Here is a 27,906-nt window from a genome sequence, read left to right as displayed (position 1 = left end):
GTTTACAGCAGCAGATCACACTGATTAGGGGTTGGCAACTGGCGGCTCTGGAGCCGCATGTGGCTCTTTCAGCCCTCTGATGTGGACATAAGCATGCTGTCGCCCGTCGGCTCAACTGATATGGCTTTCGGTTAGGACAGGTAGAGGAAAAAAGACATCGGCGCTAGGAGGAGACTCTATGGTGGGGGAACCAGACTTCCGGTCATCTCCAGAATTGAATGAGGGGGTTTCCGGTTAGGACCTTTGTGGCTCTGAGTGTTTAAAGTTGCCGACCCCTGGATTAGGTCATAGATGCTAACCTTAAAACAAGCGACATTATATTTTAGTGCAATAGATGGACCTTATCAAGAGAAGGAACTTTCCTAAACCAAATCTGACTCTCAACATGCTTTTCCTCTCTGAAAGTTTATTAATAAACAAAGTAAATTGCCCAAAATATTCTAAATCTAAAACATTCATTCACTCCCAAAGCATGCTTCTGGCAGAACCCAAAGGGCCAAGCTTCATTCCTCAACTGATGAGAAGGAGCAAATCAAACCAAAAATCTTAAGAAGAGAGATTAATACAGGCCTTCCTACATAACAGAGAGGTAGCCCTCCATTTTGAACAACAACTATGTTTTGGAAATTACTTCCTTTAGTACAGTAGTCCCTCACCTATCGCTGGTGTTACGTTCCAGACCTGGCCGCGATAGGTGAAATCCGCGATGGGGAATTTATCGACTGATAGTACTTATTTAAGTATTTATATTGTAATTGTTTGGTAAGTTTTCATTGTTTTAAGTGTTTATAAACCCTTCCCACACAGTATTTATTTTAGATACAGTATTTACAATTTTAGATTTATTTATTTTTGTTGAAAAACCTGCCAATCGAGTTCGACGGGCTGTTTAAATCTGCCGATCGACTTCCTCAGAAACCCGCGATGAAGTGAAGCCGCAGTAGGTGAAGCGCGGTATAGCGAGGGACTACTGTATAGCCCTGTTTTATCCATATTGCCATTACCTTTGGTACTGGTAATTTTTAGGGGCTTTTGAAGGGAAGAACGGGTAATAACAGCACAAATTGATTTATTTTTACTTATGTTGTTGAAGTTATATTTCAGTAGCTTGAGGCAAAATTACCATCCCCAGTAGCTTGAGGCCAAATTACAAATGCTCCATAATTCAAATTCAATCTAACAAAATCATTTTAAAAAACCTAGGAGGAAAAACTCCAAAGGACTATGTGAATAAGCGACTTTCCCAGTTTTGTATATAGAAGTAATGAAAGAAAGAAACAAAAGTTACCAGTCCTGTACCTGGTAATAAAACACCATACCTCCTTGATCACAACAGTGGCAAACTATGGATAAATCCTGGCATCATCAGAGGTGAAAATCACAAATTAAAAATACTGCACATCATAAAGGCTTATTTTCCTTTTAAAGATACTGCAGATTTCACAAAAGATTGATAGATGGGGTCAAAAACCAGTGGTTTTTTGGCACAATGGCTAACTTGGATTAGACTTGTGAGAGACCTGAGTTCCGGTTAACCTCACTAGGTAACTTTTAGTTTCTCTCCTTCTCTCTCTGCCATTATAGTATAGTGGTGATCATGCTGGACTTAGGAGCAGGGAATCCTGGATCTAGTGTACCCTTAGTTCACAGAAGTTTCTCTGGAGACTCTGGGCCAATCCCAGCAGTCAATGCAGTATACCGCTACAGGTGGTGATGTCAAAGCTCAAGCTGACCTGACCGTAGTCATCTTGAAAGCTTCAGTGTTCCCACACTGGAGGTGAGGGTTAGGGGAGGGGGGATTTGAGATAGCTGGGGCTTTATAGCCAAAACAAAATAAGAGAGACTCTTGAGAACCAAGGACATTTTTCACAACTGGTCGGAGAAAGGAGGTATAATGTCGTCAGGCAACCAGACAGCATTATGATTGGACCATGTTTTGAGAAGGTTACAAACTTTTATTTTTCATTCATTGGAAACTGTGGGAACCTTCCGAGTCGATTTTCACCAGATCTGTGTCATATGATATATCCAGAGGTGGGATTCTCATAATTTACCTACTGATTCTCCCAGCATTTAAAATGTGAGTGTGTGCACTCGATTTGCTCATACACATTCCACACATGCACACAGCATTCCAGGCATGTGCCTTGCTCAGATGTGGGACTTGCACACATGTGCATGGCTTGAAAATGTGACTACATAGGACGGCACAGGTATGGGGCGGATGTGCGGGCCCACCCATAGGTTGTTACTACCAGTTCACCCGAACATGTCCAAAACGGCTGGATACCACCTCTGGATATATCCAATAAAGCTATTGTTTAAGGAATCTACCTGCCTTGGAGTTTTGCTTGCTATGGGTCTATTACTTGGAACCCTGTCAAGTGAACCATTCATCTGGCAACCATTTAAAGTTCTAATAGCCCTGAAGAAAATGATGGTCAGAACATGTATCCCCACAATCACGTGATCAAAATTTGGGTATTTACATGGCTGCAGTCCCCTAGAGTTGTACAATTGATAAAATTGGGCACAACTCACTTAACAACCGCCTTGCTTGGCAACGGAGATTACACAATTATGACCCAATTCTGGTCATAAATCAAGGCTACCTTCAGCCATTAAAGTTCATAAGTAGCTTTAGGTCAGTCCTCCTCTGTCAGCCCAACCTATCCCAAGGGAACCCTGTTGTGAGGACAAAATAAAGGGAAATCTCCACAGAATTATTTCGGTCTCTTGGAAGAAATTTAATAAAAATCTAATATAATGATTTTTTTTAAAAAAAATGGTATTCAGAAGCTATGTCTAATTATTGAATTAAGCACTATGAATAAAAACACAACATCCTAGAACAGGGGTCTCCAACCTTGGCAACTTTAAGACTTGTGGTCTTCAACTCCTAGAATTCCTCAGTTCAACTCCTAGAATTCCTCAGCCAGCTTTGCTGCCTGAGGAATTCTGGGAGTTGAAGTCCACAAGTCTTAAAGTTGCCAAGGTTGGAGATCTCTGTCATAGAAAACTTAAGGACCAAATCCAGAATACCTGGTTTTAGTTGCTGAGTGGGATTTTAATTTGGAAATTTCACATTTTTCTGAATCTTTTATAGGATTGAGGTATAGTTGTCCAATTCCAAAAAAGTCTAGAAAAAAGAGCTATCTTGAACTTTTCCTGAAGCCTGATTTTTTAGTTCATGGTGATGTTATGAGATACTATCAGTGTGCCCAAAGACCAAAATATCTATTACACTTGTCTGCAGTTTGATTGGGCCTTTCAAATTTCCCATTCCCTTGAATCACAAGGACAACATTGGGGTCCCAGGCATGAAATAGAAACATAGAAACATAGAAGAGTGACGGCAGAAAAAGACCTCATAGTCCACTGCCCTTATACTATTTCCTGTATTTTATCTTACAATGGCTATATGTTTATCCCAGGCATGTTTAAATTCAGTGACTGTGGATTTACCAACCACGTCTCCTGGAAGTTTGTTCCAAGGATCTACTACTCTTTCAGTGAAATAATATTTTCTCATGTTGCTTTTGATCTTTCCCCCAACTAACTTCAGATTGTGTCCCCTTGTTCTTGTGTTCACTTTCCTATTAAAAACACTTACCTCCTGAACCTTATTTAACCCTTTAACATATTTAAATGTTTCGATCATGTCCCCCCTTTTCCTTCTGTCCTCCAGACTCTACAGATTGAGTTCATTAAGTCTTTCCTGATACGTTTTATGCTTAAGACCTTCCACCATTCTTGTAGCCCGTCTTTGGACCCGTTCAATTTTGTCAATATCTTTTTGTAGCTGAGATCTCCAGAACTGAACACAGTATTCCAAATGTGGTCTCATCAGCGCTCTATATAAGGGGATCACAATCTCCCTCTTCCTGCTTGTTATACCTCTAGCTACGCAGCCAAGCATCCTACTTGCTTTTCCTACTACCCGACCACACTGCTCACCCATTTTGAGACTGTCAGAAATCACTACCCCTAAATCCTTCTCTTCTGAAGTTTTTGCTAACACAGAACTGCCAATGCAATACTCAGATTGAGGATTCCTTTTCCCCAAGTGCATTATTTTACATTTGGAAACATATACTCAAGGCTTTGAATATGACTTGACAATACATGATAGACAGCGCTTGTAAACCTATTCTGAATTATTACCCAAATCGGCAATTATATAGGATCCTTCTGCACTCTTAAAATCCAGGATTAAAAATGAGCAGGCCATTAGATTAAAATTAGGGTAGATTAAAAAGGCACAGCAAAAAGAGATCTTCAGGGACCCAGTACCCTTTAGATAAGAATCCTAACACTTATAGTCTTGTTTTTACCATGCTTTCCAAAATGCTGAACCTGCAGAGTTACGTTATGATGCAGAATTCCTGGGGGCCCAAGCAACTCTACAATGGTAATGGGTGAATACAGCTTGCCATTTACCAAGGGCCAAGTCACGTGCATGGAAAGACCTGGCAAGGGATTTCAGGTGACTGGGGGAGAGGGAAGGGGGAATGAATTGTGTCTCCTCCTCCCCCCCTGCTTTCCAATGGGGTGCGGTGGTGAGGTTAGAGACAAAAGAACAGCCTCTTATTCATGGGATGCCACCATGAAGAGACACAACTGCTTGCAAAGCCAAGAGCCTATCGTCAGGTAAATAGCTTTCTGTATTCAACCAATGAATTGTGGTTAAACTGGATGATGAGTGGCAAAGTCGGTCCAATCCAAATGATAGCATGAAAAGCTGCAGGATGGAAATCAAAGAAAGGATTTGCCCAAATAGACCAAGAAGGCAAAACTATGAAGTGTTACTATCTCCAGAGAAATGGAGAAGAAGAGATTGTGGAGAGCGGGGGAGTAATTGCAAAATAAGATGTTAACATGAAACATGGAAGCTCAAAAAGTAAAGTAAAAGTAAAGTAAAAGTAAAGTAACAATAAAGTAAAAGTAAAGTAACAATAAAGTAAAAGTAAAGTAAAAGTAAAAGTAAAGTAAAGTAAAAGTAAAGTAAAGTAAAAGTAAAGTAAAAGTAAAGTAAAATAAAAGTAAAGTAAAAGTAAAGGTAAAGTAAAAGCAAAGTAAAAGTAAAGTAAAATCAAATTAAACAACTATAGGGAGTTATCAACATAACCAACAAGCAATTGGATCTGCAGGCGTTGGCTAGCATGAAGTGGGGCAGCAAAGGTGGTTGGGTGGATTACCCTGCTCTCCTCCAATTCTTTGAGAAGCTTTGCTGCCTGGGTCTTCTCAAACAGGAGGCTCTGTTCGAGCTCCCGTATTCGAGCATGCTCCAGTTGCGTCTGAGTCTGGTCACACATCAGGAAGGAAACCAAAGGAAGGAAAGAAAGCAAACAGGAGAGAACAAGGGAACAATAATAATCATAATGGAGATGCCTGCAAATTTCTTCTTCAGAAGAAAGACAGTTTAGATAATAGGGGTAGGGAGAAGGACCGGATTGAGAAAGACAAGGATAGCCATCCACACAAGATGCAAGGTGCGAATGCAACAATTTTGCAAGAAAGGCAGTTGTCAATTCAATCCTCTTCACAACTGCAAACACAGACACAAACTATTAAATGCATTGATGTGTATCTTCACATGTCACAACTCCAATTGAATTCCCCTCCCAAATAGTTCAAAACAGCTGCTCCAGACAGTCTTGAGTCAATTATTGGTCTAGAGACAAGATGCTCAGCCACAATTCATGTCAAATCCGTTTTATATGTCTCAAAGGTATATGTACTTCTCTGGGCAATTTGTGTCTCCGAGCATAATTAGTGTGCACCCTGTAAATTTCATCTAATCCATTTGCAGTTTCTTGCTTATCTTTTTGTTGGATGTTGGCTATCATTTCCATCATTATCTCTGCTAGATTCTCATTTTTATCTTCTACTACATTTTGAAATCTGATATAAAACTCTGCTCTGTCTATCTCTAAATTAATTATTGATTCTTCCAACTCTTTATCAATAAGCATTTTTCCTTGAAGACGTTGCGTTTCTCATCCAAGAAGCTTCTTCAGTTCTGAAGTCGGAACTGGATTTAGAAGCAAAACATCTTGAAGAGAAAACAACAAAGTCCAGTTGCCTTTTGAAAAAGCCCTTTTGGAACAATCATGACCTGGATGATTGAGAATCTCCATGAACGTCCATTTTAGAAAGTCACTGAGCCTGGGAACTGCTGCCAACTCAGGCAGCTTTGCTCACCCCCAAAAATCATGCTCCGAGAACCTTTGAGTCAGATGCATCAGGGGAGCAGTTTTTGAAAAGCACTGATCTTAGGCAGAGGTCTTCAAATCTGGCAACCTTAAGACTTCTGGACTTGAACTCCCAGAATTCTCCAGCCAGCTATGCCAAAGTTGTCAAGTTTGGGGACTCCTGATCTTAGAAGTCTCTTCTTTACATCCATCCTAATGTGCACAATCTATTTATCCAGGGGAGCATAACACAAAATTGATTGTGGCAATTTTTGTGCATTTGGACCAAAAACAGAACATCAAAATTAAAATACATTAACTCAGCCTAATTTGTCCAGTTGAGATTGCCAGCAGAATGCTGTATTAACTGATGCTTAACGTAATATATATTCCCTTCTGAATTAAATCTAATTTTACTCTAGGAAGAGATATGAGTAATTTCCTGTATCAGCCTTCCCAAAGCTTGTGCCTTACATGATCATGATAGCCTTCTGGGCTATCATGATCACTAACGAAGGGAGCTGAAATTCAAAACATCTAGAGCACTACAGCAGGTAGTGGAAGCAGGTACCATTGAAATCAATAGGGCTTAGTTCTAAGTACACATGTAGAGGATGGTGTTGATAACCACTCAAAACAGTAAAACAGCTCCTATGAATACAAGGTGAATACAAGAAACGTGTTGGGTTTTATATAAACTTCGTTGTAATACGAGTTTACAAAGTGGAGTGTGCCGGAGACACAATTTTCCCTGCTTACTAGGGACTCAAGCAAATTCTGTTTAAATTAGAAATAAAACTAGAATAAGGAAGTGAGCATAGGTGAAAATCACCCTTGCTTGTGATTTGATCTGCACACTAATTTACTGAGCGAAACTAGTTCCAGGAACGTTCAAAATAAGCAAATAAAAATTGGCACCCTTCTTTTCAGTGATTGACTATAAAAACAGACTAGTCATTATTCTCCGTGGGACTCCTGCAATGCTATTTTGGTCTATGCCATTCTGTAAAACACACATAAGAGCCCGCATTAGCCAATCAAAACATAAATTTATTAATAGACAAGGAGATGACAGGGAATCAGTGCAAAGAAAAATCATCAATCCTTCCGGCTGGTGTATAAATTCTAAGAAAAAAAGGCCATGCTGTCGATTACCTCCAAATCTCCCTTTGTAATGGATTCTTCCTCCACTCGGAACTGTAAATCCTCTACCTTCCTGTAAAAGAAGGGAAAAGTCAGAAAAAAGTGGTGACATACAAAAATTTCTAAATTTATTACATCCACTCTCTTATACCATGTAGTTCAGATTATGAAGTGGAACTTAAATCAGCTGATTTATTGCAGTTTATAGAATGACCATCACTCCTAATGTCCTTTCCCCCGCCCCATCCCTCAGTGTTTTCTCCTGGTGACTGTTTGGACAAATCCTTGCAGTGTTTTGGGGCAAGATTTTGGAAGTGGGTTTCATTGCCTCCTTCCTAAAGCACAACAAAGAATCTTCTCTCTGAGCCATCTCTGGAAGTTCAAACTGCCCAAGGAGCTGCTGATTCAGTTCTAAAGTGTAATCATTGAGTCTGTCATCTGCACCTGTACAACTGTCTGGTTTGATTCTGCCAACAAGACTGACACAGACTTCAGGGCATAATCAGAACTGCAGAAAAAACAATTACTGCCAACCTGCCTTCCATTGAGGACCTGTATATTGTATGAGTCAAAAAGTGGGTGGTGAAAATATTTACAGACCTCTTGCAATCTTAAATTGTTTCAACTCCTACCCTCAAAACAACGCTATACAGCACTGCATACCAAGGCAACTAGACAAAAGAACAGTTTTTCCTGAACACCATCACTCTGTTAAACAAGTAATTCCCTCAGTGCTGTCAAACTATTCACTAAGGCTGCATTATTATTACTATTAGACTTCTCATTGTTCCTATCACCCATCTCCTCTCACTTATAAATGAATGACCGTGACTTGTTGCTTGTATTTATTATTTATTAGAATTGCCCCCACCCTCCTTGCCTTTCGTAAGCTACTTAAAACCCACCTCTGCCGTCAGGCATGGGGGAATTGAGATCCTCTTTCCCCCTAGGCCTTTACAATTCTATGCATGGTATGTATGTATGTATGTTTGGTTTTTATATTAATGGGTTTTTAATCGTTTTTAGTATTGAATTACTATTGTACACTGTTTTATTGTTGCTGTTAGCCGCTCTGAGTCTCTGGAGAGGGGCGGCATACAAATCGAATCGAATCGAATCAAATCAATATGCACCAAAGACAAATTCCTTGTGTGTCAAATCACACTTTGCCAATAAAGAATTCAACTCAACTCAACTCAACTCTCTTCTCTTCTCATGTATTCTACTGCGGAGAGTGAGTGCCTGGCCTAAGGTTACGCAGCTGGGTTTATACCCAAGCCAGACTAGAACTAAAGTCTTCCCGTTTCTAGCTTAATGCCCTAATCATGACACTAAGCTGGCTCTCTCCTGCTTCCTAGCACATTATAGGTCATCCTTGGTTAATGACCATTTATTCAGTGAATATTTGAACTTCATTCTGTGTCTGTTCAAAATAACAATGGCACTAAAAAAAAGTGACAAGGCTGTTTTTCACACAGGCATTTGCAGTATCTCCATGGCCATGTGATCCAAATTCAAAATCTTGGCAGCTGGTTCATATTTATGACAGTTGCAGTGTCCCAGAGTCAAGTGATCCCCTTGTCTGACCTTCTGTCTGTCTGTTCTTCACCGCTGAATGAGGAATGTCCGTTTGAGAATGTGTGTTTTAATTAGAGTTATTAATGAATTACTGTTTTAGAAATTATTTTTACTTGTTGGAAGCTGTCCAGAGTCCTTCAGGAGATGGGCGGCAAATAAATATGTTCAATAAGTAAGTCAGTCAGTCGGTCAATGGGGAAGTCAAATTAACAACTCTGTGACTAACTTAACAACTGTAGGGATTTATTTATCAATGATGTCCAGACAAGTCAGGACATATTGGGGCAAAACTCACTTAACAACTGTCTCATTTGATAACAGAAACTTTAGGCTCAATGCTGGTCGTTGACTACCTATACTTTTGACTGGTATCCAGAATTCCAACCACTGCAGCATTCCCATTGTCTTGTGGTTGCAATCTGGGTGTTCACTACCGTTTTGTTCAACAGCCAAGATTCCAGTCCCAACTGTGGTTGCCAAGTCAAGATCTATCTGTAACCCACTTTAATATTAATACATTATCACCAACAGCAATAGCACTTATATACCGCTTCACAGCCAGAGGTCTTCAAACTTGGCAACTTTAAGATTTGTGGACTTCAAGTCCCAGAATTCTCTAGCCAGCATAGTAGCTGGAAATTCTGGGAGTTGAAGTCCGCAAGTCTTAAGTCGGACCATTTTCTACTACAGCTTGACTTCCTGGCTCCAATCCTTCCCCGCAGGGAGGCGGAACCGATTAGGTTGTTCCGCCACAGACGCCTGATGGATCCAGAGGGTTTTCAGAAGGCGCTTGGGGTTATTCCAGATACACTCATCCACAGCTCGGCAGAGTCTCTGGCTGAGGCCTGGAACAAGGCTGCAGCGGAGGCTCTTGACCGAATTGCGCCATTGCGACCTCTCCGCGGCATTAGACCCAGTAGAGCTCCATGGTTCAACGAGGAGCTCCGGGAGTTGAAACGCCAGAAGAGACATCTAGAGAAGCGATGGAGGAAGAATAAGTCTGAATCCAATCGAACACTTGTAAGAGCTCATATTAAGACTTACAAAGTGGCGCTCAAGGAGGCAAGATGCGCGTATCATGCCGCCTTGATTGCATCAGCAGAATCCCACTCGGCCGCTCTGTTTAGGGTGACCCGCTCCCTTCTTAACCAGGGGGGAGTTGTGGAGCCCTTACAGAGCAGTGCCGAGGATTTTAACATGTTTTTCGCTGATAAAATCGCTCAGATCCGAGCGGACCTCGACTCCAATTGGAAAACAGAGTCGACTGACGAGTCAGTCGAGGTGACTGGGGCCCGTACTTGTCCATCTGTCTGGGAAGGGGCGGCATACAAATCTAATAAATAAATAAATAATAAAATAAATAAAATTGCAAAGTTGGGGATTCCTGCTCTAAGTAGTTTAGAGAGTCAATCTATAAACAATCTGGGCCCTCATTTTACCGACCTCACAAGGATAGAAGGCTGAGTCAACCTTGAGCTGGTGAAAATCGAGCTGCTGGCATTCGGCAGAATTATCCTGCAATACTGCATTCTAACCACTGTGCCGCCAAGCTTGATTATTTGCCTTTTCCTAAGCAGACAAGCCATATTTCTCATCAATTCTGTTTTCAACTCCCCGATTCTCAAATTGTGGATACCTTTTCTCCTCTTCTAACATATTCAGCAACTCTACTTTCTCCTTCTGCGCTCCATCCAGCAAGGCTCGTGCTCTCTGCAAATTTCCCTCGGTTTCTGTTATATACTGAAAATGAAACAAAAAAGAAAGCCCAATCAATTTTCCAGACTTGTACCAGATTACGCACAGACATCATTTCACTACTCTTACCTTTTATTCTTTCCCATGAACAAAAGGTGTTCTGTCGGGCTCTCTGGTAGACTCCTCCCAAAAATTCACAGGTACAAATTTCAGACACATACATGTTTGAAAATTCAAAACAATGTTCTTTAGAATGAAAAGTCACTTAAACTAAGCCCTCTTTTGGTATAGCAAAGAGCACTCGTCTGCAAACAAACTGGTAATTTGTACAAGTCCCTTATCAGTTCTGTGATATTTAGCTTGCAGCTGTGAGGCAATTCACAGTCCTTCTTTCACAAAGTGAAACACACTTTGCTCTGGTTTAGTTTCAAAGCGGGGAAAAATCAGCACACAAAAGGTCAAAGTCAGTAAAGCAGTCACGAAACACAACGATCAGATAATCCTCCACAATGGCCAAACCCACAGGCTGCTCTTTATAGCAGCCTCACTAATTACCACAGCCCCACCCAACCACAGGTGGCCTCATTTTCTTTGATAATAATCTCTCAGTTGTTGTTGCCTATGCATCGCTCTCCGCATACGTGGCTGTATCATTAACTCTTGTTCTGAATCCAAGGAGGAGCTAGATAATTGATCTCCTTCTGAGCTGTCTGCCACTCTCCTCCTCCCTGTCACTCATGTCTTCTTGGTCGGAGGAGCCTTCATCAGCAGATTCCACCAGGGGCAAAACAGACCTGCAGCATGTGGATGTCTCCCCCACATCCACAGTCCTTGGGGCAGGAGCTGGGCCAGAGCTAACCACAACAAAAGGAAATGACCAAAATAAATGAACTTGGCAAACATTAGTTTCCCAAAGGATTTTACTTATCTTCTGCCTTTTTCCCTGCCCCAGGAGCTCAGGGTGTCAATCCTGAAGCGAACCTGACTGAGGCCATCTTTACGGCTTCAGGGTTGCCACAACAAGACAGGGATAGGGAAAATAGTTAGCTGGGGGTTTGTAGTCAAAACAATGGTCCTGGAATTCTGGAATTTGAAGGCCATCCACCTGGACATTGCCACAGTTGGGGAAGTTTGCTTTAGATCAGAGGTCTTCAAACTTGGCAACTTTAAGATTTGGGGACTTCAACTCCTAGAATTCTCCAGCCAGCTATGAAGTCCACAAGTCTTAAAGTTGCCAAGTTTAGTGACCCCTGCTTTAGATAAAGCTGGGTGAATACCAAATGATTATTTCTGCTAATAACGATTGACCCTGCAAACTAAACTCATACTTAGTGCTTAACAATGAATAATTAATAGTGTTATAAATCAGATGCTTTTCTTTCCTGGCTTCTTGTCATCCTTCTCAGGTAGGTATGATAGGAAACACAACCAGAGAAACCAATTCCTCTTTATTGTAAAGCTACATTAACAGAATCTTGCAAGTCTGAAAGTACAGTTTTACTGTCATCTACTTTATAGCCTCTGGAGGGGGGGGTCCCTTCTGAGCCTCTTTTTCTACACTGATGCATCTGCATGATATCTCTCTTATATGACCACTAGTAGCTAAATACCCATTCTTCACTACAAAACTGAACTCCTTAGCATGTAGTAAAATGTCCAAACTCCCAGCTCTCAGGCCGGATAAGTCACATGCTGGCCATGCCCACTGGGACTTGGAACAGAGTTCTTTTCATGTGGGAAGGGGAAGTAGAATGTCTAACTCCTTAGCATCGGAGCATGTTAATAATAATATAAGAAATAACCAGTGATCTGATGGACATTTAGAAAAATGGTTTCTTAGCAAGCACCTAGAAACCGAGAGGAACTTACATGCAAGTTTCAAGTTTGTAGGCATTATGGTTCTGGAGATTTCGTGATGATGCATGAGTGGCATCTGCCATAGATAGACAGATAGATAGATAGATAGATAGATAGATAGATAGATAGATAGATAGATAGATAGATAGATAGAAGATAGATAGACAGACAGACAGACAGACAGATAGAATCCCTAAGCAGCATCTCTTCCCCAATCTCTCAAGATCATTCCCACATACCATTGCACTTCCTGTTTTGATTCTCACCTGGCACAGGTCTACCTACCTGTTCATGCTGCCCTTTCAAGATGGCAATTTCCTTCTCCACCTCACATATGCGGCTGGTTGCCTTAGCAACTTCAGCACGTTCCAGGTCACGCTCAGCCAGGAGCTGTTCAATGTGCTGTTGCTTCTCCTTCAATGCTTCCTGAAGGGCTGTCGTGCCAGAGATCTTCCGGGCATAGCGAGAAGAGGTCTCGGTCAGCTGCAGAAGGAGCATTGGAAAACCACAATGGAGAAAATCCAGTTAGCCACTTCCTTTATGTCTTTAACATTGCTGCAAAATTGAGCATCAAAATACAATCTGAACACATAAATGCATTTAAGCTGGACAGGATGAGCTCTTTCCTGCCTAATATGTCCTGAAAACTGTTATGGTTCAGCCTGAGGCCGATCAGGGTCCAGCTGCGTCTTTGCTGGCTCCATGCCCAGAGGAGGATGACAGCGAAGAGGAGGGGGCTGAACAGTCGGACGGGGGAGAGGAAAGTCAGGAATGGGACGAAGGAGAACAGCATGAGAGCCCCGGGGAAGGCGGGGGGGCTCTCCCCAGCCAGTAGCTTAGAGTCATTAGGTGATGAAGCACAAGCCGTCATTGACATGTGACAGAGACGTTCAGATCAAAGAAAGGAGCAATTAAAGAAGTATTATCAGCACTGAATTAGGAACATCTGGGCTTGGGTGTGGTCCTCCTTAGCAGGGTTTAAAAGGCAGGCAAGCCCTTGAAGCCATGTGGAGTGTTATCAGTTGGAGTTACGGTGTCCTGCTTTGTTCTCGACGTCTCTGTTCCTGGCTTGTGGCCCAGCAGTTTGGAATACCCGTGGGAGGTGTAGGTCTGCTATCTACAGCCTCGTCTTGGCAGCAAGAATCCTGTATTGCTGCATGGACTTTTGCCTTCGTGGATATATCTGAAGATACAGCGTTTTCCTGTTTGTAAGGACATTTTCTGTTACCTGTGTTTTTCTTGAATTTTATAAACTGCCTTTGCCTTTTACCGGTGTGTCTGGCTTCTCTTTCGGGTTGGTCTTGGCTTCCGGAGTGACCCAGAGAGAACAAAAACCAACCACAATCATATTGGGTTTTTGATGAAGAACTGAGAACGAGAGAAATGAAAATGGTGTGCATGCCATTTAGGCCAAGGAGGTTGACTCGGGAGGCAGAGAATAGATGGAGGTAGGGCCAGTTAGAGGTGGTATTTACCGGTTCTCTGAACTACTCAAAATGTCTGCTATCGGTTCTCCAGAACTGATCAGAATATGAGGAATACAACCTCTGTTGATTGCATAATTCATGGTGCCTGCATTATTACAACCTGATGCATGAAACATCATCAAGGATTGTGAATTTCAAGGATTAGCTCAATCCTAGGTGATATTCCATTATGTTACCATACAAGGTAAAAGTACAATCTGATTGGGCCAGAGCATTATAAAATGCAAACCAACTTTACAATGATTGTTGGTAGCTTATGTTGGCTGTTGGTGGTGGTAATGTTGTTAGTTGGCTAGAGTAGTTTTGAGTGTAAATTAATTATTGATTTAGAGCTGTAGTGTTGATATGGAGAAACCTGGATTGGTTTAGTATCTACATATAAGCAAGCTTTACTTCATATAACTAAGGCAAATTTGTTCCAGTAAATAGAAGGCTAAGACAGAAAATATTTTGATTGTACTGAAGAGTAAAACTGTTTACTACTGTTTTCTACAAAAGTGTCTTCATTATTTCTCTGCACTGGTTCCTAAATTGCCACACTATACATTCTGGTATCTTGTCAAGTCCTGCTGTGTAGCTATGTATATCCGGACAGTGAATCCCTATGAGGCGAACCTTACCAGTCCACTCCGGCTAGGCCTTCCCCCTACAGAGGAGGCCACGGAACTGACAGAGCTGATAGACGAGCTGCTGGGACTGTGGGTCAAGGCTGAGACACCCATGGCCATCCTCTTACTTTTCTTCGCTTTGGCTGGGCTGGTGGATGGGAACCCAATCCGTATGACCTTATGGATAGGAGCAAAGAGGCCAAACTTTGGTGGGCACTGAAAATATCTGGAGATGAAAGAAGGGAAGTGATTTTTAGCAATTTTCCAGCATGAAACATTTCCAATTTCACATTCTCTTCTCTACTGTGTGTGCGAGTTACAAATTTAACATGCTTCACAGAGATCAGACAAGCTGAGAACATACAATCCTTTTTGGATTGTGAGCCACGAGTGGGCGGACCAGGTGAAAGAAGCTTGATCTGATTAAATAAAATTAAAGTTAAACCCAGCTAATGGAATGACTCCCTGTACATTTAATGATTTCCTCTTCGGTCAAATTTTAAAAAATGAAGAGTGATTTTTTGAACAATTGTAAATCCATTATCAAAGCCCAACTCAGCTTTATGGATAAATAAAATAAACCATTAACTCAGTGTGGATTCATTTACAGCAGACGCTGCTCTCTTTGTTGAATCTGTATACACCACTCCCTTGTCCTTAAAGGGTGACATCTGATGCAAAATACATCAGGATCAGGGCTTCTGGATTATAATCACGTACAGCTGATTTTACCCTTCCAAGAGACATCAAAGAGGCTAATAATGTGCAGGTATTTCAAAGGGAAACAAAAAATATTTTAAAAATAGCTGATAATTGAAATACTGCAATGAACTGATTAAAATGCCCAGTAAAGTGTTATAATGAAGGTATACACCAACAGTCCTTGACTTGCGATCAAAATTGAGCTCAAAACCTCCACTGCTAAGCAAGATAGTCGTTAAGTGAGCTTTGCCCCATTTTATGATCTTTTTCCACTGCAGATCATGCTGTTGTTACGTAAATAATGCAGTCGTTAAGCAAATCTGGCTTCCTCCACTGATTTTGCTTGTCAGATGCCAGCTGGGAATGTTACAAATAGTGATCCTGGGACAATGAATTCAAAAGCCCGATTCAGGGGATGTCTTATTTTGGGGAAAACAGGGCAGTTCTGGAACACTTTCTATACATCGCTAATAGCATCCGGTTGCTTGAGTCACTGGTCCACGTCACTGGTTGCCCACTGCTCATGGGAAGAACCAGCAAAAGTTCCATGTTTTGTAGCTCCTTGTGAAGGCATCTCTTTTATATAATATACTCCCTTAACCATGGATAACCCTCAGCCCATCTAGGCATCCAAGCCAGAAGTGGATTCTTGCTGCTTCTGGCCTGTTCTATAGAACTGGTAGCGGGAATTTCCCCCTGCTCAATGATGGCTGGCTGGCCACACCCCTGAACTGGCGCTGTGGGAAGGTAAAAACACCCTCCCCCATCCCCCTGGAGGCTCTCTGGAAACAAAAAACGCCCTCCCAGAGCCTCTGTACGAGCCACAAAACAGCTGGCTGGCACCAACTTGCACATTGGAGCTGATCTGGGGCAACAGTTTGCGTGCTAGTAAATTTGGCTCTGGGTGCCACCTGTGGCAGGTGTGCCATAGGTTCGCCATCACGGTTATAGGAGATGAAGATTTGGAAAGCCAAAGGTTTTCAAAAGGAGAAGAGCTGCTCTCGCATTTTTTGGCCAGAAGGCAAAACAATGGTAGCTTTTCCCCAAAAATACGAAAATGAAAATCAAGGCAAGCAGCAGAAAAGTGGAGGACCAGGAGGAGGGAGTTTTACCAGTAATATGATGTGGCAGCAAGCACTGAAAAAGCAAGGGAAGGTTTTTATAGTCCTGCCAAGACTTTGGCCCAGATGTGAGCAGCTGTTCCAGAACATTGCTTCTAATTTGTGGACACCCACAAGCACACACACAGAGAGCTGGCAGCTGTCCCAAACTGTCTGCCTCCATAGAGGAGGAATTGCTCAAGCATTAGCACTGAAAGCTGAAGGAAAACTCTGCCATACTGGGGAGAAGAGGCCAGCTGCAATCCGTGGCTTCCACCTGTCTTTTCCAAGAAAATACAAAAACACTTGTTTGGATGCTTTCAATGAGATGTCAAAAATAGGGATAGGCATTTCAGTGGTGAAGGTATTTCCCTGCCAAGTCATTCCTTGGTACAGTATTCTATGCCAGTGTTTCGTTTTGTTTTGTCTGTCTGTCTGTCTGTCTGTCTGTCTGTCTATTTGATTTTTATGCCGCCCTTCTCCCTAGACTCAGGGCGGCTTACAACATGTTAGCAATAGCACTTTTTAACAGAGCTAGGCTATTGCCCCCACAATCCAATAAATAATAATAATCCGGGTCCTCATTTTACCCACCTCGCAAGGATGGAAGGCTGAGTCAACCTTGAGCCGGTGATGAGATTTGAACTGCTGACCTTCAGATCTACAGTCAGCTTCAGTGGCCTGCAGTACAGCACTCTACCTGCTGCGCCACCCCAGCTCTCTTTTTCAACCAATGTGCCGCGGCACACTAGTGTGCTGTGAGACATAGTCAGGTGTGTCGTGGGGAAATTAAACATGGGTCCCCAAACTATGGCCCGCCTGCCGGATATGGCCTGCGGAGGCCATTTATCCGGCCTGCCGCCAGCTGCCTCCATCCGCACATAAACATTCCCCTCACAATCCCTCCAGCTATCAGCGACAGGAAGAGTGGAGGCACAGGGAACGCTGACTGACCAATCACCTTCTAGGATTCATCCCGACCTCTAGCAATGAACCAATAGCAGGCCGCCTCTCATCCATGCCCAGGAAGGTCCCCGCTCGGGCTGCCACACACTTGTCATTGTGTGGCCGTGGCGAGTAGTTGAAGCTGCTACTCCTCCCCATGGTCCCAATTTCTAATCCTGGTCAGGACTGGAGGTAAATGGTGCCACCACTAGATGAAGCCTCAGCCTCAGCTGGTTATGTCTATCCTGATAGTGTATATAGATATTTGACCTTTTTCTTTTTATAAGAGGCTGATACTATATTATTAACTATATCTGTATAATATGTACTGTGTTAGAGTGTCATTTTGGTTGGTGGTGTGCCCCAGGATTTTGTAAATGTGAAAAATGTGCTGCGGCTTAAAAAAGGTTGAAAATCACTGTTCTATACCACATAATGAAATAGCAATCAACAGAGCAACCTGGTGCTCTCCAGATGTTTGGGGGCTGCAACTCCCAAGATTCATAAGCATAACCTCCTCCTCCGTTATCACAAGACCTTAATTTGCAATTTGACTCAGTCTCCAAATCTAATCCTGCTGCCTTTGAAAGGCTCTAACTCTACCAGTATAAGGGAAGAACAAGAAACTGACTGATGCAGGGCTGAGTCACCGACAAACCGTATCCAGTATCGGGTTACTACCAGAAGGGGAGGGGAAACGCTGCATCAGTAGCAAAAATGGAGCTGCGCGTGGGGGAGTGGGCCCCGCAAACGTTGGAGCATGATTTGGCTTCTTTGAGAGGGTGCACATACGAGACTTCGGCAATTTTCGGCAATTTTTTTCTTCCATGCATGGGCGGAAGCAAAAAAATTGCTGAAATACGTCCTCTTGCAAGATTTGCTTTCTGCGCATGTGCAGAAGCCAAATCTTGCTTTGACGCATGCTCGTGTGCAGGCTACCTGGAGCTGCGCACGTATCACCACCGGTAGTGGTGGTAGGTTGGAATCCCTGCCTGATTGTATTCAGTGAAGGGCTACCAAATTTTTTACTACCACACTGTGGGCGTGGCTTATGCCGGACGCCCTGAATTTTCTTTCAATATCTTTCAGTGTAAATTGGGTGTTCTGGGGGGAGCTCCATTTTCACTACCCCACTGCGCCCCCCCCCTTCGGGCAGCAGCCCACCCCTGACTGTATGTCTTTGTGATGAGTGTCCTCTGATCTTGTGGCTGTCTCGTGATGGCAGCAATGGATAGATACTATGTAGTGCTAAATGCCAAGAAACTGGATACCAGTGGTGAAACTCAAAATTTTTCCCTAATGGCTCTGTGGGCATAGCTTGGGGAGGTCATGTGACTGGGTGGGCATGGCCTTTAAAAAAAAAAAATTAAATCATTTTCAAACTACCGGTTCTCCTGAACCAGTAGTTTAAAAGTGCTAAAAAAAAGTTTTTAAAACCTTCCAACGTTTTCACGATCAGAGCTGATTGTCACAGCTGATCATCAGAACTTTTTAAAAGCATTTTTTACTACCCCCTTCAGGTGAACTGGCCCGAAGTGGTAGCAATTCAGTCGATAACCCATTGATTTCCACTATGGCTGGAGCACCCATTACATCAGGGCTTTGTGTGAAATAAAAACAAAAGAACTATAGATTTACAGGCATCTACTGACTTACAACCATTCATTTAGTAACCTTGGCAAGTTACAACGGCACTGAAAAAAATGACTTATGGCCGGTTTTCACACCTACGACCACTGCCGCGTCCCATAGATATATGATTAAAATTTGGGTGCTTGGCAACTGGCATGTACTTATGCCAGTTGCAGGGTCCTGGAGGTCATGTGATCACCATTTGTAACTTTCCCAGCTGACTTCTAACATGCAAAGTCAAGGAGGAATTCAGATTTGCTTAACAAGTGACCATACGATTCACTTAATGCCTGGGGGGGACATGAAAGGAGCCTCCTTGAAGACTGCATTATTTTTAGCAATTGGGTGTTCCCCCTGGGCCATGGTGTTGTCACCGGCAAATCTTTTCAGCCCAGAAGAACCCTCCAGTTAGCTTTGTAGGGGCTTCTGACATGAATATGGACAATACTCACAGTGATCCGCTTAACAAATGTGGCAAAAAAAGATTGTAAAATAGCAATCAGAACTTAGACATACACTGCTTCATAATGCTTTTAAACATAGATATAGAAACATAGAAGACTGACGGCAGAAAAAGACCTCATGGTCCATCTAGTCTGCCCTTATACTATTTCCTGTATTTTATCTTACAATGGATATATGTTTAGCCCATGCATGTTTAAATTCAGTTACTGTGGATTTACCAACCACGTCTGCTGGAAGTTTGTTCCAAGCATCTACTACTCTTTCAGTAAAATAATATTTTCTCATGTTGCTTTTGATCTTTCTCCCAACTAACTTCAGATTGTGTCCCCTTGTTCTTGTTTTCACTTTCCTACTAAAAACACTTCCCTCCTAAACCTTATTTAACCCTTTAACATATTTAAGTGTTTCAATCATGTCCCCCCTTTTCCTTCTGTCCTCCAGACTATAAAGATTGAGTTCATTAAGTCTTTCCTGATACGTTTTATGCTTAAGACCTTCCACCATTCTTGTACTCCGTCTTTGGACCCGTTCAATTTTGTCAATATCTTTTTGTAGGTGAGGTCTCCAGAACTGAACACAGTATTCCAAATGTGGTCTCACCAGCGCTCTATATAAGAGGATCACAATCTCCCTTTTCCTGCTTGTTATACCTCTAGCTATGCAGCCAAGCATCCTACTTGCATTTCCTACCGCCCGACCACACTGCTCACCCATTTTGAGAAATCACTACTCCTAAATTCTTAAAAGTCCTCTCTATGCTGTTTACAGAGTCAGCTTGTTGCCCCCAACAATTTGGAAGGATGGAAGGCTGAGTCAACCTTGAGCCTGCTGAGATCTGAACTGCCAAATTGCAGGCAAGCTGGCAGTCAGTAGAAATAACCTGCAGTACTGCACTCTAATCACTGTGCCACCGCGGCTTATGGGGCATGAGCAAAATGGGGCAACACTCACTTGCCTTGCTTGGTAACATAAATTTTGGGCTCGTTTGAGGTCATAAGTCAAGGACCACCTGCATTTGAGCTGAGGAAAATGATTTTTTGAGGGGGGGGCCCAAAACAAAACAACATGATTTGGGGATCTACCAATTTATTTCAGGCCACGCTTGGTTCATTAGAACCAAAGGTTAGAAGACTTTGGTGGCTTCAAGTTTCGGCTAAACAAAACAAGCTGAAGATTGTACATTCTGTTCCTTTTCTTCCCTACCATACTATCATATCTCACCATCACCCAACCATCTTCTAAGCAGTTGTCAGCATCTTTCTCTTCCTTCCCTGTAGCATATTTTGCTTTGGTGGTAGACCACCCAAGAACACTTACTGTGTGCATAAGGACAAGTAATGCATGCAATCTTTTGCACAGTTTCAAGAACATCATTTCAAGTCTCAATTATTTCAAATTATTGGAAGGCCAAACATGTGTCAGCCCCTCTATCATATCTCTCTGCATACTGCAGTTTCAACACCTGTTCATGGACGCCGTACACTAAATCAGTGGCAGGCATTCATCCATCCTCAGAAAGTATCATAGGAGGAAAATCAAGACAATACGGGTATTTGGCTCATCGGACATTGCAAATAGATGGGAGTGGGATGGGGAGATCAATCAACCTTAGACTGTCTACAGTTGACCTCTCCCCTTTTCTAAGAGGTCTGTAAGGGGCGTGCATAAGCGCACCAATGTGTCTACTGTCCCTGTCCTATTGTCTTTTTTATCATTATTTTCTATGTTATGTTTATATAAACTATCCTATACTTGATTGCCAAATAAAATAAAATAAAATAAAAATAAATAATAAATAAATAAAAACAGGACATCCCCATCTTCTGTATCTTCCGACCCTCACAAGTTCAGGAGACAAAATAACCAGTTAACTTTTAGAAGGAAATCTGGAAGAGAGTTAGAAAAAACCTTGACCCAACAACCAGAAAGTGATTTTTCAGGGCAGTTCATTTCCCCAAGAGAAGCAGGGATCTTAGCTGATGTTGACTTCAACTCAGGACTGGACAGACATTGGCCAGAGATGTATTAAATTGGAGTCTGCACTGAGCAGAAAGTTGGGTTTGGTGGCCTAAATAGTTCCAAAGGTATCTACAAGTACCTTGTTCCAGCAACGGCTCCATCGTTCTTTCCCAGAGGTTCATCCAACTCCACACCACACCATTCCCCTTTGGCGAAATCCGTCTCCCCTACATAGCGCACCACACCAGTTTTTGTTCCACCAACCTGTTAAATCATTTGATAGAATTTATATATTTTTTTTAAAAAAATCACACATATAAACAAATACACACATTGAGGCTTGTGTAAGGCTAGGGGAAAGCAATTAATAGAAAGATTAAAAACAGTCATTTTTCAGTTCCAAAAAAACAATGTGAGGCCAAGAGGAATACAGGTAGTCCTTGACTCATGGCCATTCATTCAGCAACTGTTCAGTTCCAAAATCAGTGAAAAGTGACTTGCAACTAGTCCTCACATTTATGACCATTGTGGCATCCCCTTGGTCATGTGACCAAAATTTGGACATTTGTCAACTAGGATGTAGATGATGGTTGCAGCATCTCGGGCGACATGTGATTGTCATTTGTGACCTTTGCAGGGGGTTTCTGACCAGCAATGGTGGGAGCCAGAGTGATGCAGGATTCACTTGAAAAACTGCAGTCATTTACTTAAAAACTGTGACAAACAAGTCATAAAATCAGGCATGATTCACCTAACAATGATTTGTTTAGCAATGGAAATTCTGTTCTCAAATTGTAAACATAAGTCAAGGCCTACCTGTAATAACAGCATTTGCCATAAAGTAAAACAAAGACAAATAACATTTTTTGAAGAGCGCAAGCCTCCAAGTGATGCAGAAATGCTTATCAGGCAGGGTACAAAGAGAAGAAATTGTACTAAAAATCTGTATTAAAGCAATATTTTTACTAGTCAAACTAGTAAAAATATGCATTGTTTCAAATGTCCAATAACCATTCACCGGCAATTGTATTCAGTTATCTGGAGAAAGCAAACATTTCAATATTATAATTACACCACTCCTGAGAATATAAGAATAATTCTGTAGGATCAGCCTAGAGTTCATCTTAGTCCAGAACTTCATTTTTTACAGTGGGTAATCAGATATGTTCAAAATGCCTAAGCAAGAGATGGAAGCATTTCCTTTCTTCCCACTAGGCATGCTGTCCCCAACCTAGAGGTAACTTTGAGGCTTCAACACTGATAAATCTGATCTCCATGCATAGTAGAGTAGAGTAGAGTGGAGTTCTTTATAGGTCATGTGTGATTGGGCACAAGGAATTTTTTCCCACTGCATAAGCTCTCAGTGTACAACAAACAACGAAGTGATAAAACATAAATTATAAAATATAATCATAAATCTTTCTCCTTTTTTAAGGTCATCCAATTTGGAGACTATCATATCTTGGAACACTGAACATCTCCATTCCCTTCTTTTCAATCTTAACATCCACTGCTGTGTTTGCACAACATCTTTAACCAGATCAGTTAAATAACTAGTACTTGCTGTTTTCCTTGCTCCATTTCCTGCCCTAGTTTGCTATGCAAATCAAGCCTATTTGGTTAGTTTATTTTTTGATGCAGTGTGCAAATCCAAGGAAAATAGTCACCAGATTTAGCACGTGGTGCAAACACAGTCAATGCTAGTATCTGATGTCTCCTTCCATTTACATTTTTTTTAACCAGAGGTGGGATCCTCCCCATTCAGACCGGTTTGTTTGTTTGTTTAGATTTATAGGCCACCCTTGTCCTCGCGGACTCATGGCAGTTCTATGGAACCAGTAGTAACTTGACGGCCTGGGTCGCTGGAGCCAGCAGCGATCCAGGCCTGCCACACCCCTAAGCTGGTCCTCTCGGTGGTGCTGTAGGCACCACCCTCTTGTTTTCAGTACTGCTTATGTGCACACGTGACACACAATACGCGGTGGGGGGGGAGCTGAGCGAAGCGGCAGCGGGCACCAGTTGCGGCCCTATTTGGACCGGGAGTCATTGCTCATAGTCACTCATGCCCTCATCACCTCGAGGCTCGACTACTGTAATGCTCTCTACATGGGGCTTACAAATAATTTATGCATGGTATGTCTGTATGTATGATTGGTTTATTAAATTAGGGTTTTTAAATTAACTTAAATATTAGATTTTTTAATATTATTTTATTATTGTTGTTAGCCGCCCCGAATCTACGGAGAGGGGTGGCATACAAATCTAATAAATAAATAAATAAATAAAATAAATAAATAAAAACCAGAACCCACACTTGATCTAAAACAGAATGTAAATAAGGATAAGGACCTATCCATTCTATGCAGTGTTGTTCCCACTTCTGGATGATAGAATTAGAAGGGATTTCAAAGATTGTATAATCCAATCTTCCACATCCTCAAAAACGTCAAGATGTGTAAACTCCAACTCCAGCGTTCAAAAATTTTGAGCTTATCTGTGAATGGTGCATTTTTCATGGTACAGGTAGTCCTGGACTTACTCTACATTTAGTGACTGTTACCACAGCAAAGTTGTAATAAACAAACAACAAAGTTACAACAGAGCACTGAAAAAAGTGAGTTATGTCCAATTTTTCACACTTACAACCGTTGTGGCATCCCTGTGATCACGTTATCAAAATTCGGATGCTTGGAAACTGGTTCCTATCTTATGACGCTCTCTCTGTCCCAGGATCATGTGAACACTTTTTGTGACCTTCATATAAGCAATGTCAATGGGGAATCCAGATTCACTTAACAACTTTGTTACTAACTTAACAACGGCAGTGATTCACTTAACAACTGTGCCAAGAAAAGTCATAAAACAGGGCAACATTCACTTAACAACTGTTTCTCTTAGCAGCAGAAACGTTGTGCTCAACTATGGTCATAAGTCAAGGAGTATGTGTATTTTGGATAAAAATTAAAGGCTTGGCTTATCTGTGGATAGGTTAAGCTTTGAATATATCTAATAATGAAAATGTTTCTGCTTCTGAACTACACAAAACAGCAAGGAATCTCCAGGAAACCAAATGTATTTTAAGATACTTACTTAATACTTAAAATTCTATTTATCTATGATAAGCCCATCTGTCAATAAATAGAACCTAGTCTTTTTAATATAGTTCAACACTTAAAATTCTTGTTTTATCCACGTATAAATACAGTATTATTATTTTGGTGAGTGGTGTCTACAGAAGTCTGAACCATGAGTAGAAATTATCAAGTCTTAGTAGCTGACTCAGCTGATAGCAAGATTCTTCCAGAATTGACATTCAGTAGATTTATGGAAATGGAATTGGATAAGGTTGCAGAAATTCCAGCCAATGGATGGCTTCCACTTTAGAACCCAATTTATCAAGCATCCTAGAATTAGATTAAAAGTTTAAATATTTCATTAACTGAAGAAACTATCTATATTATATTGTCCTGAAAATTGCAGATTGCTCTTGAAATCCATTTAATATTTGAATAACACAGCAATAATCAACACAGTATAAATCATAAAATAAGATTAAAGGCTACAGTAAATTCTATCCAAGTACCTGAAATTTATTCTCATCTAACAAATCTAGAAAGTTACAATATTAAGACTTTATATTAAGAGAAACCAAATTTTGGGCACACTTCAAGCCCATTTATAGAATTATAATCCAAAAATTATCTCCCATATGAGTTCTGTATTAGATTTATTTTTTATCAGTATGTCTACTGCCATAACTTAATTAGCCATTCATCTACCAAGAGAACAGCATGTACTTTTAAATAAGAAACAGAATGAATTGTCCGTTGTAACAATCAGTCCTAATGTATCAGAAACAAAACATCTTACAAGTGGGATAGAGAATGTGAATGTAATGTTTTCCATCCATTGCATATCAATTATCTATATGCAAGTAAAACTCTCTTGCCTGTCTGTAACCTTCAATCACTTAAAATAGTGCATCAAAGAGCAACAGTTTTTGAAGCAAAGAACCTGGAATGGGCTAATTTAAGGAATGCATCCGAAAACTGGCATAAGAGGAATTTAAATTTCAAGGATTTCAGAACAGCTGTATTGCAAACCTATGGGTGTTGCAACACTACTATGCTCCACAGTCAGCTATGGTCACACGATCATGATTTCCAATGCTCCCCACCAGATTTCCACAAGCAACATGCATAGGGGAAAAAACTAGCAAGAAGTTGAAAGTCATTCTCCTTCCTTCACATTTGTTTTGTTGCCTGCCTGAGGTCAAGTCTGTAAGGAAATATCTCTAAAGGATGACCCAAAGGATCATGGGTTTTCTAGTTGTATCTAAATTCTGGATCCATTTAATGATACAAAACATTTACATGTGCAGTTTTTAAATCACATTTTACTAATAGTTTATTAATGAGGCCCAACAAAGACTCTGAATTTTGTCGCAAAAGTGTTTTTTCTTTCCAAGAAGAGACTGGGCTTTCTGTTTTTTAATTTGAAGACTTTTCGCTTCTCATCCAAGAAAAAAAACCCAGAAAGTCCAGCAGTTGCTGCTTGGAAAAAAAAAAGCACCTTTGGTCAGCCATGACCTGGATGACTGAGAATCTCCTTGGACACTCTGAATTTTATGTTATATAATTTTCAAAACCATTTAAGTCTCTAAGCCTGTGATGGTGAACCTATGCCACGTGTGCTATAGCTGGCACACTGAGCCCTTTCTGCATGCCGTTGCCAAGCTCAGGTCTATGATGTATGTGCATGCTTATGCCTGTCACCGGCCTGCTGATTTTTGGGATGGGAGGCAAGTGCATGAATGGAGTGGTGGGCATACACACATGCACGGGGTGGGAAGGAGCAGGGGGGGGGGGGCTTTTTGGTCCAAGGAGGTTGCAGGTGTTTCAAGTAGTTTTAATCAAACACTATACAAGCCACCGAGAATATAAATATATATATATACAACAGGAACAGGAAGTGCCTCATAGGAGCAAATAGAGGTAAATCCTAGAGAGGCAGGATATGCATCACAAAACAATGGAGATGAAGGCGGACATAACACCTGTAACAGTAGGGAGGCCTGCTAGGCCCAAAACGGACCCTGCCTCACTCACTCCTCTACGGCCTGTTTTTGGTTCCAGGAGGGTGCAGGGAAATGTGCTAGGTCCAAAACAAGAGCCGGGATGGTCGCACACACATGTGGGTAGCATTAGGGACATGCACAAGAGGGTCAGGCGTGCATGCGCAGTGGGCGCATTGCATTATGGGTGCCAGTATGCACACATGTACACTTTCTGCACATGACAAGAAAAAGGTTCGCTATCACTGCTCTAAGCATTCCCTCTTGTTTTCTCAGTAATTTTTAAACAACAGTACTTATTTAAACATACTGAAACCAGCTGAGTGGCTTTAACCTTTCCGAAGATAAAGTCTCTTGTTTTATTAATCACATTTTACAGTCTGCACAATCTGTTATCTCTTTCCTGAGTGAATAGACTATTACAAAGATGTGTGATGATATGTTGTAGTAACTATTCAGTTTTGGCTAATCTCAAAAAACTGAACACGGACAGACCCAGCGGTGGGTTGCTACCGGTACGGCCCAGATCTACAAACTGGTAGTGTCAGCGGGAGACTTGATCCACCCACCCCAGACAGCACACGAACCCGTAGTGACAGGATTTGCACCCATTACTGGACAGACCTGATTAATACTTAATGGGAGATGACTGAAAAATCTTAAGACTCTAGAGGTAGTCCTAAAGTTACAATTGCTTTTGGGACTGGGGTTGCACAGTTGTGTTCGTAAAGCACGCTGTTATGTGATTGCATTACTTAGCGACAGCAATCCCAGCAGCCATCATAACTGCAGAATACGCAAGTGGAGAAAGGCGAGAGTTTCAGGTAAGGAACACAGGAGTATGCAGGGCTTAAAGTGTTCTGTGGACAGGTGCTAGAGAACATGGGAAGGCCAGCAGAAGCTTCAGCAAGGCTAGGGAAGGCCACTGTGGAGTGTAGAAACATAGACACATAGAAGATTGATGGCAGAAAAAGACCTCATGGTCCATCTAGTCTGCCCTTATACTATGTCCTGCATTTTATTTTAGGATGGATATATGTTTATCGCAGGTATGTTTAAATTCAGTTACTGTGGATTTACCAACCACGTCTGCTGGAAGTTTGTTCCAAACATCTACTACTCTTTCAGTAAAATAGTATTTCCTCACGTTGCTTCTGATCTTTCCCCCAACTAATCTGATTGTGCCCCCTTGTTCTTGTGTTCATTTTTCTATTAAAAACACTTCCCTCCTGAACCTTATTTAACCCTTTAACATATTTAAATGCTTCGATCATGTCCTCCCTTTCCCTTCTGTCCTCCAGACTATACAGATTGAGTTTATTAAGTCTTTCCTGATACGTTTTATGCTTAAGACCTTCCACCATTTTTGTAGCCCGTCTTTGGACCTTTGTGGGTGAGGTCTCCATGACTGAACACAGTATTCCAAATGTGGTCTCACCAGAGCTCTATACAGCGGGATCACAATCT

The 27,906-nt window shown here is 41.6% G+C and overlaps 1 protein-coding gene across 6 annotated transcripts in view; it reads right to left on the bottom strand.

Moving 5' to 3' along the window:
- Nucleotides 1-27,906, bottom strand: part of CLIP2 (CAP-Gly domain containing linker protein 2) — a 132,717-nt gene that overhangs the window by 28,867 nt on the left and 75,944 nt on the right. For all 6 annotated transcript variants that reach the window (XM_070735223.1, XM_070735221.1, XM_070735222.1 and 3 more), the window contains exons 4-8: nt 21,505-21,629; nt 14,575-14,788; nt 12,753-12,950; nt 10,552-10,655; nt 7,350-7,410 (exon numbers count right to left, since the gene is read on the bottom strand). In XM_070735223.1, the coding sequence (XP_070591324.1) occupies nt 7,350-7,410; nt 10,552-10,655; nt 12,753-12,950; nt 14,575-14,788; nt 21,505-21,629 (702 nt within the window). The remainder of the gene's footprint in view (nt 1-7,349; nt 7,411-10,551; nt 10,656-12,752; nt 12,951-14,574; nt 14,789-21,504; nt 21,630-27,906) is intronic.

This window comes from Erythrolamprus reginae, chromosome 1, assembly GCF_031021105.1.
Source record: "Erythrolamprus reginae isolate rEryReg1 chromosome 1, rEryReg1.hap1, whole genome shotgun sequence".
Lineage (NCBI taxonomy): Eukaryota > Metazoa > Chordata > Lepidosauria > Squamata > Dipsadidae > Erythrolamprus > Erythrolamprus reginae.
This window is presented reverse-complemented; position numbering and strand designations above follow the sequence as displayed.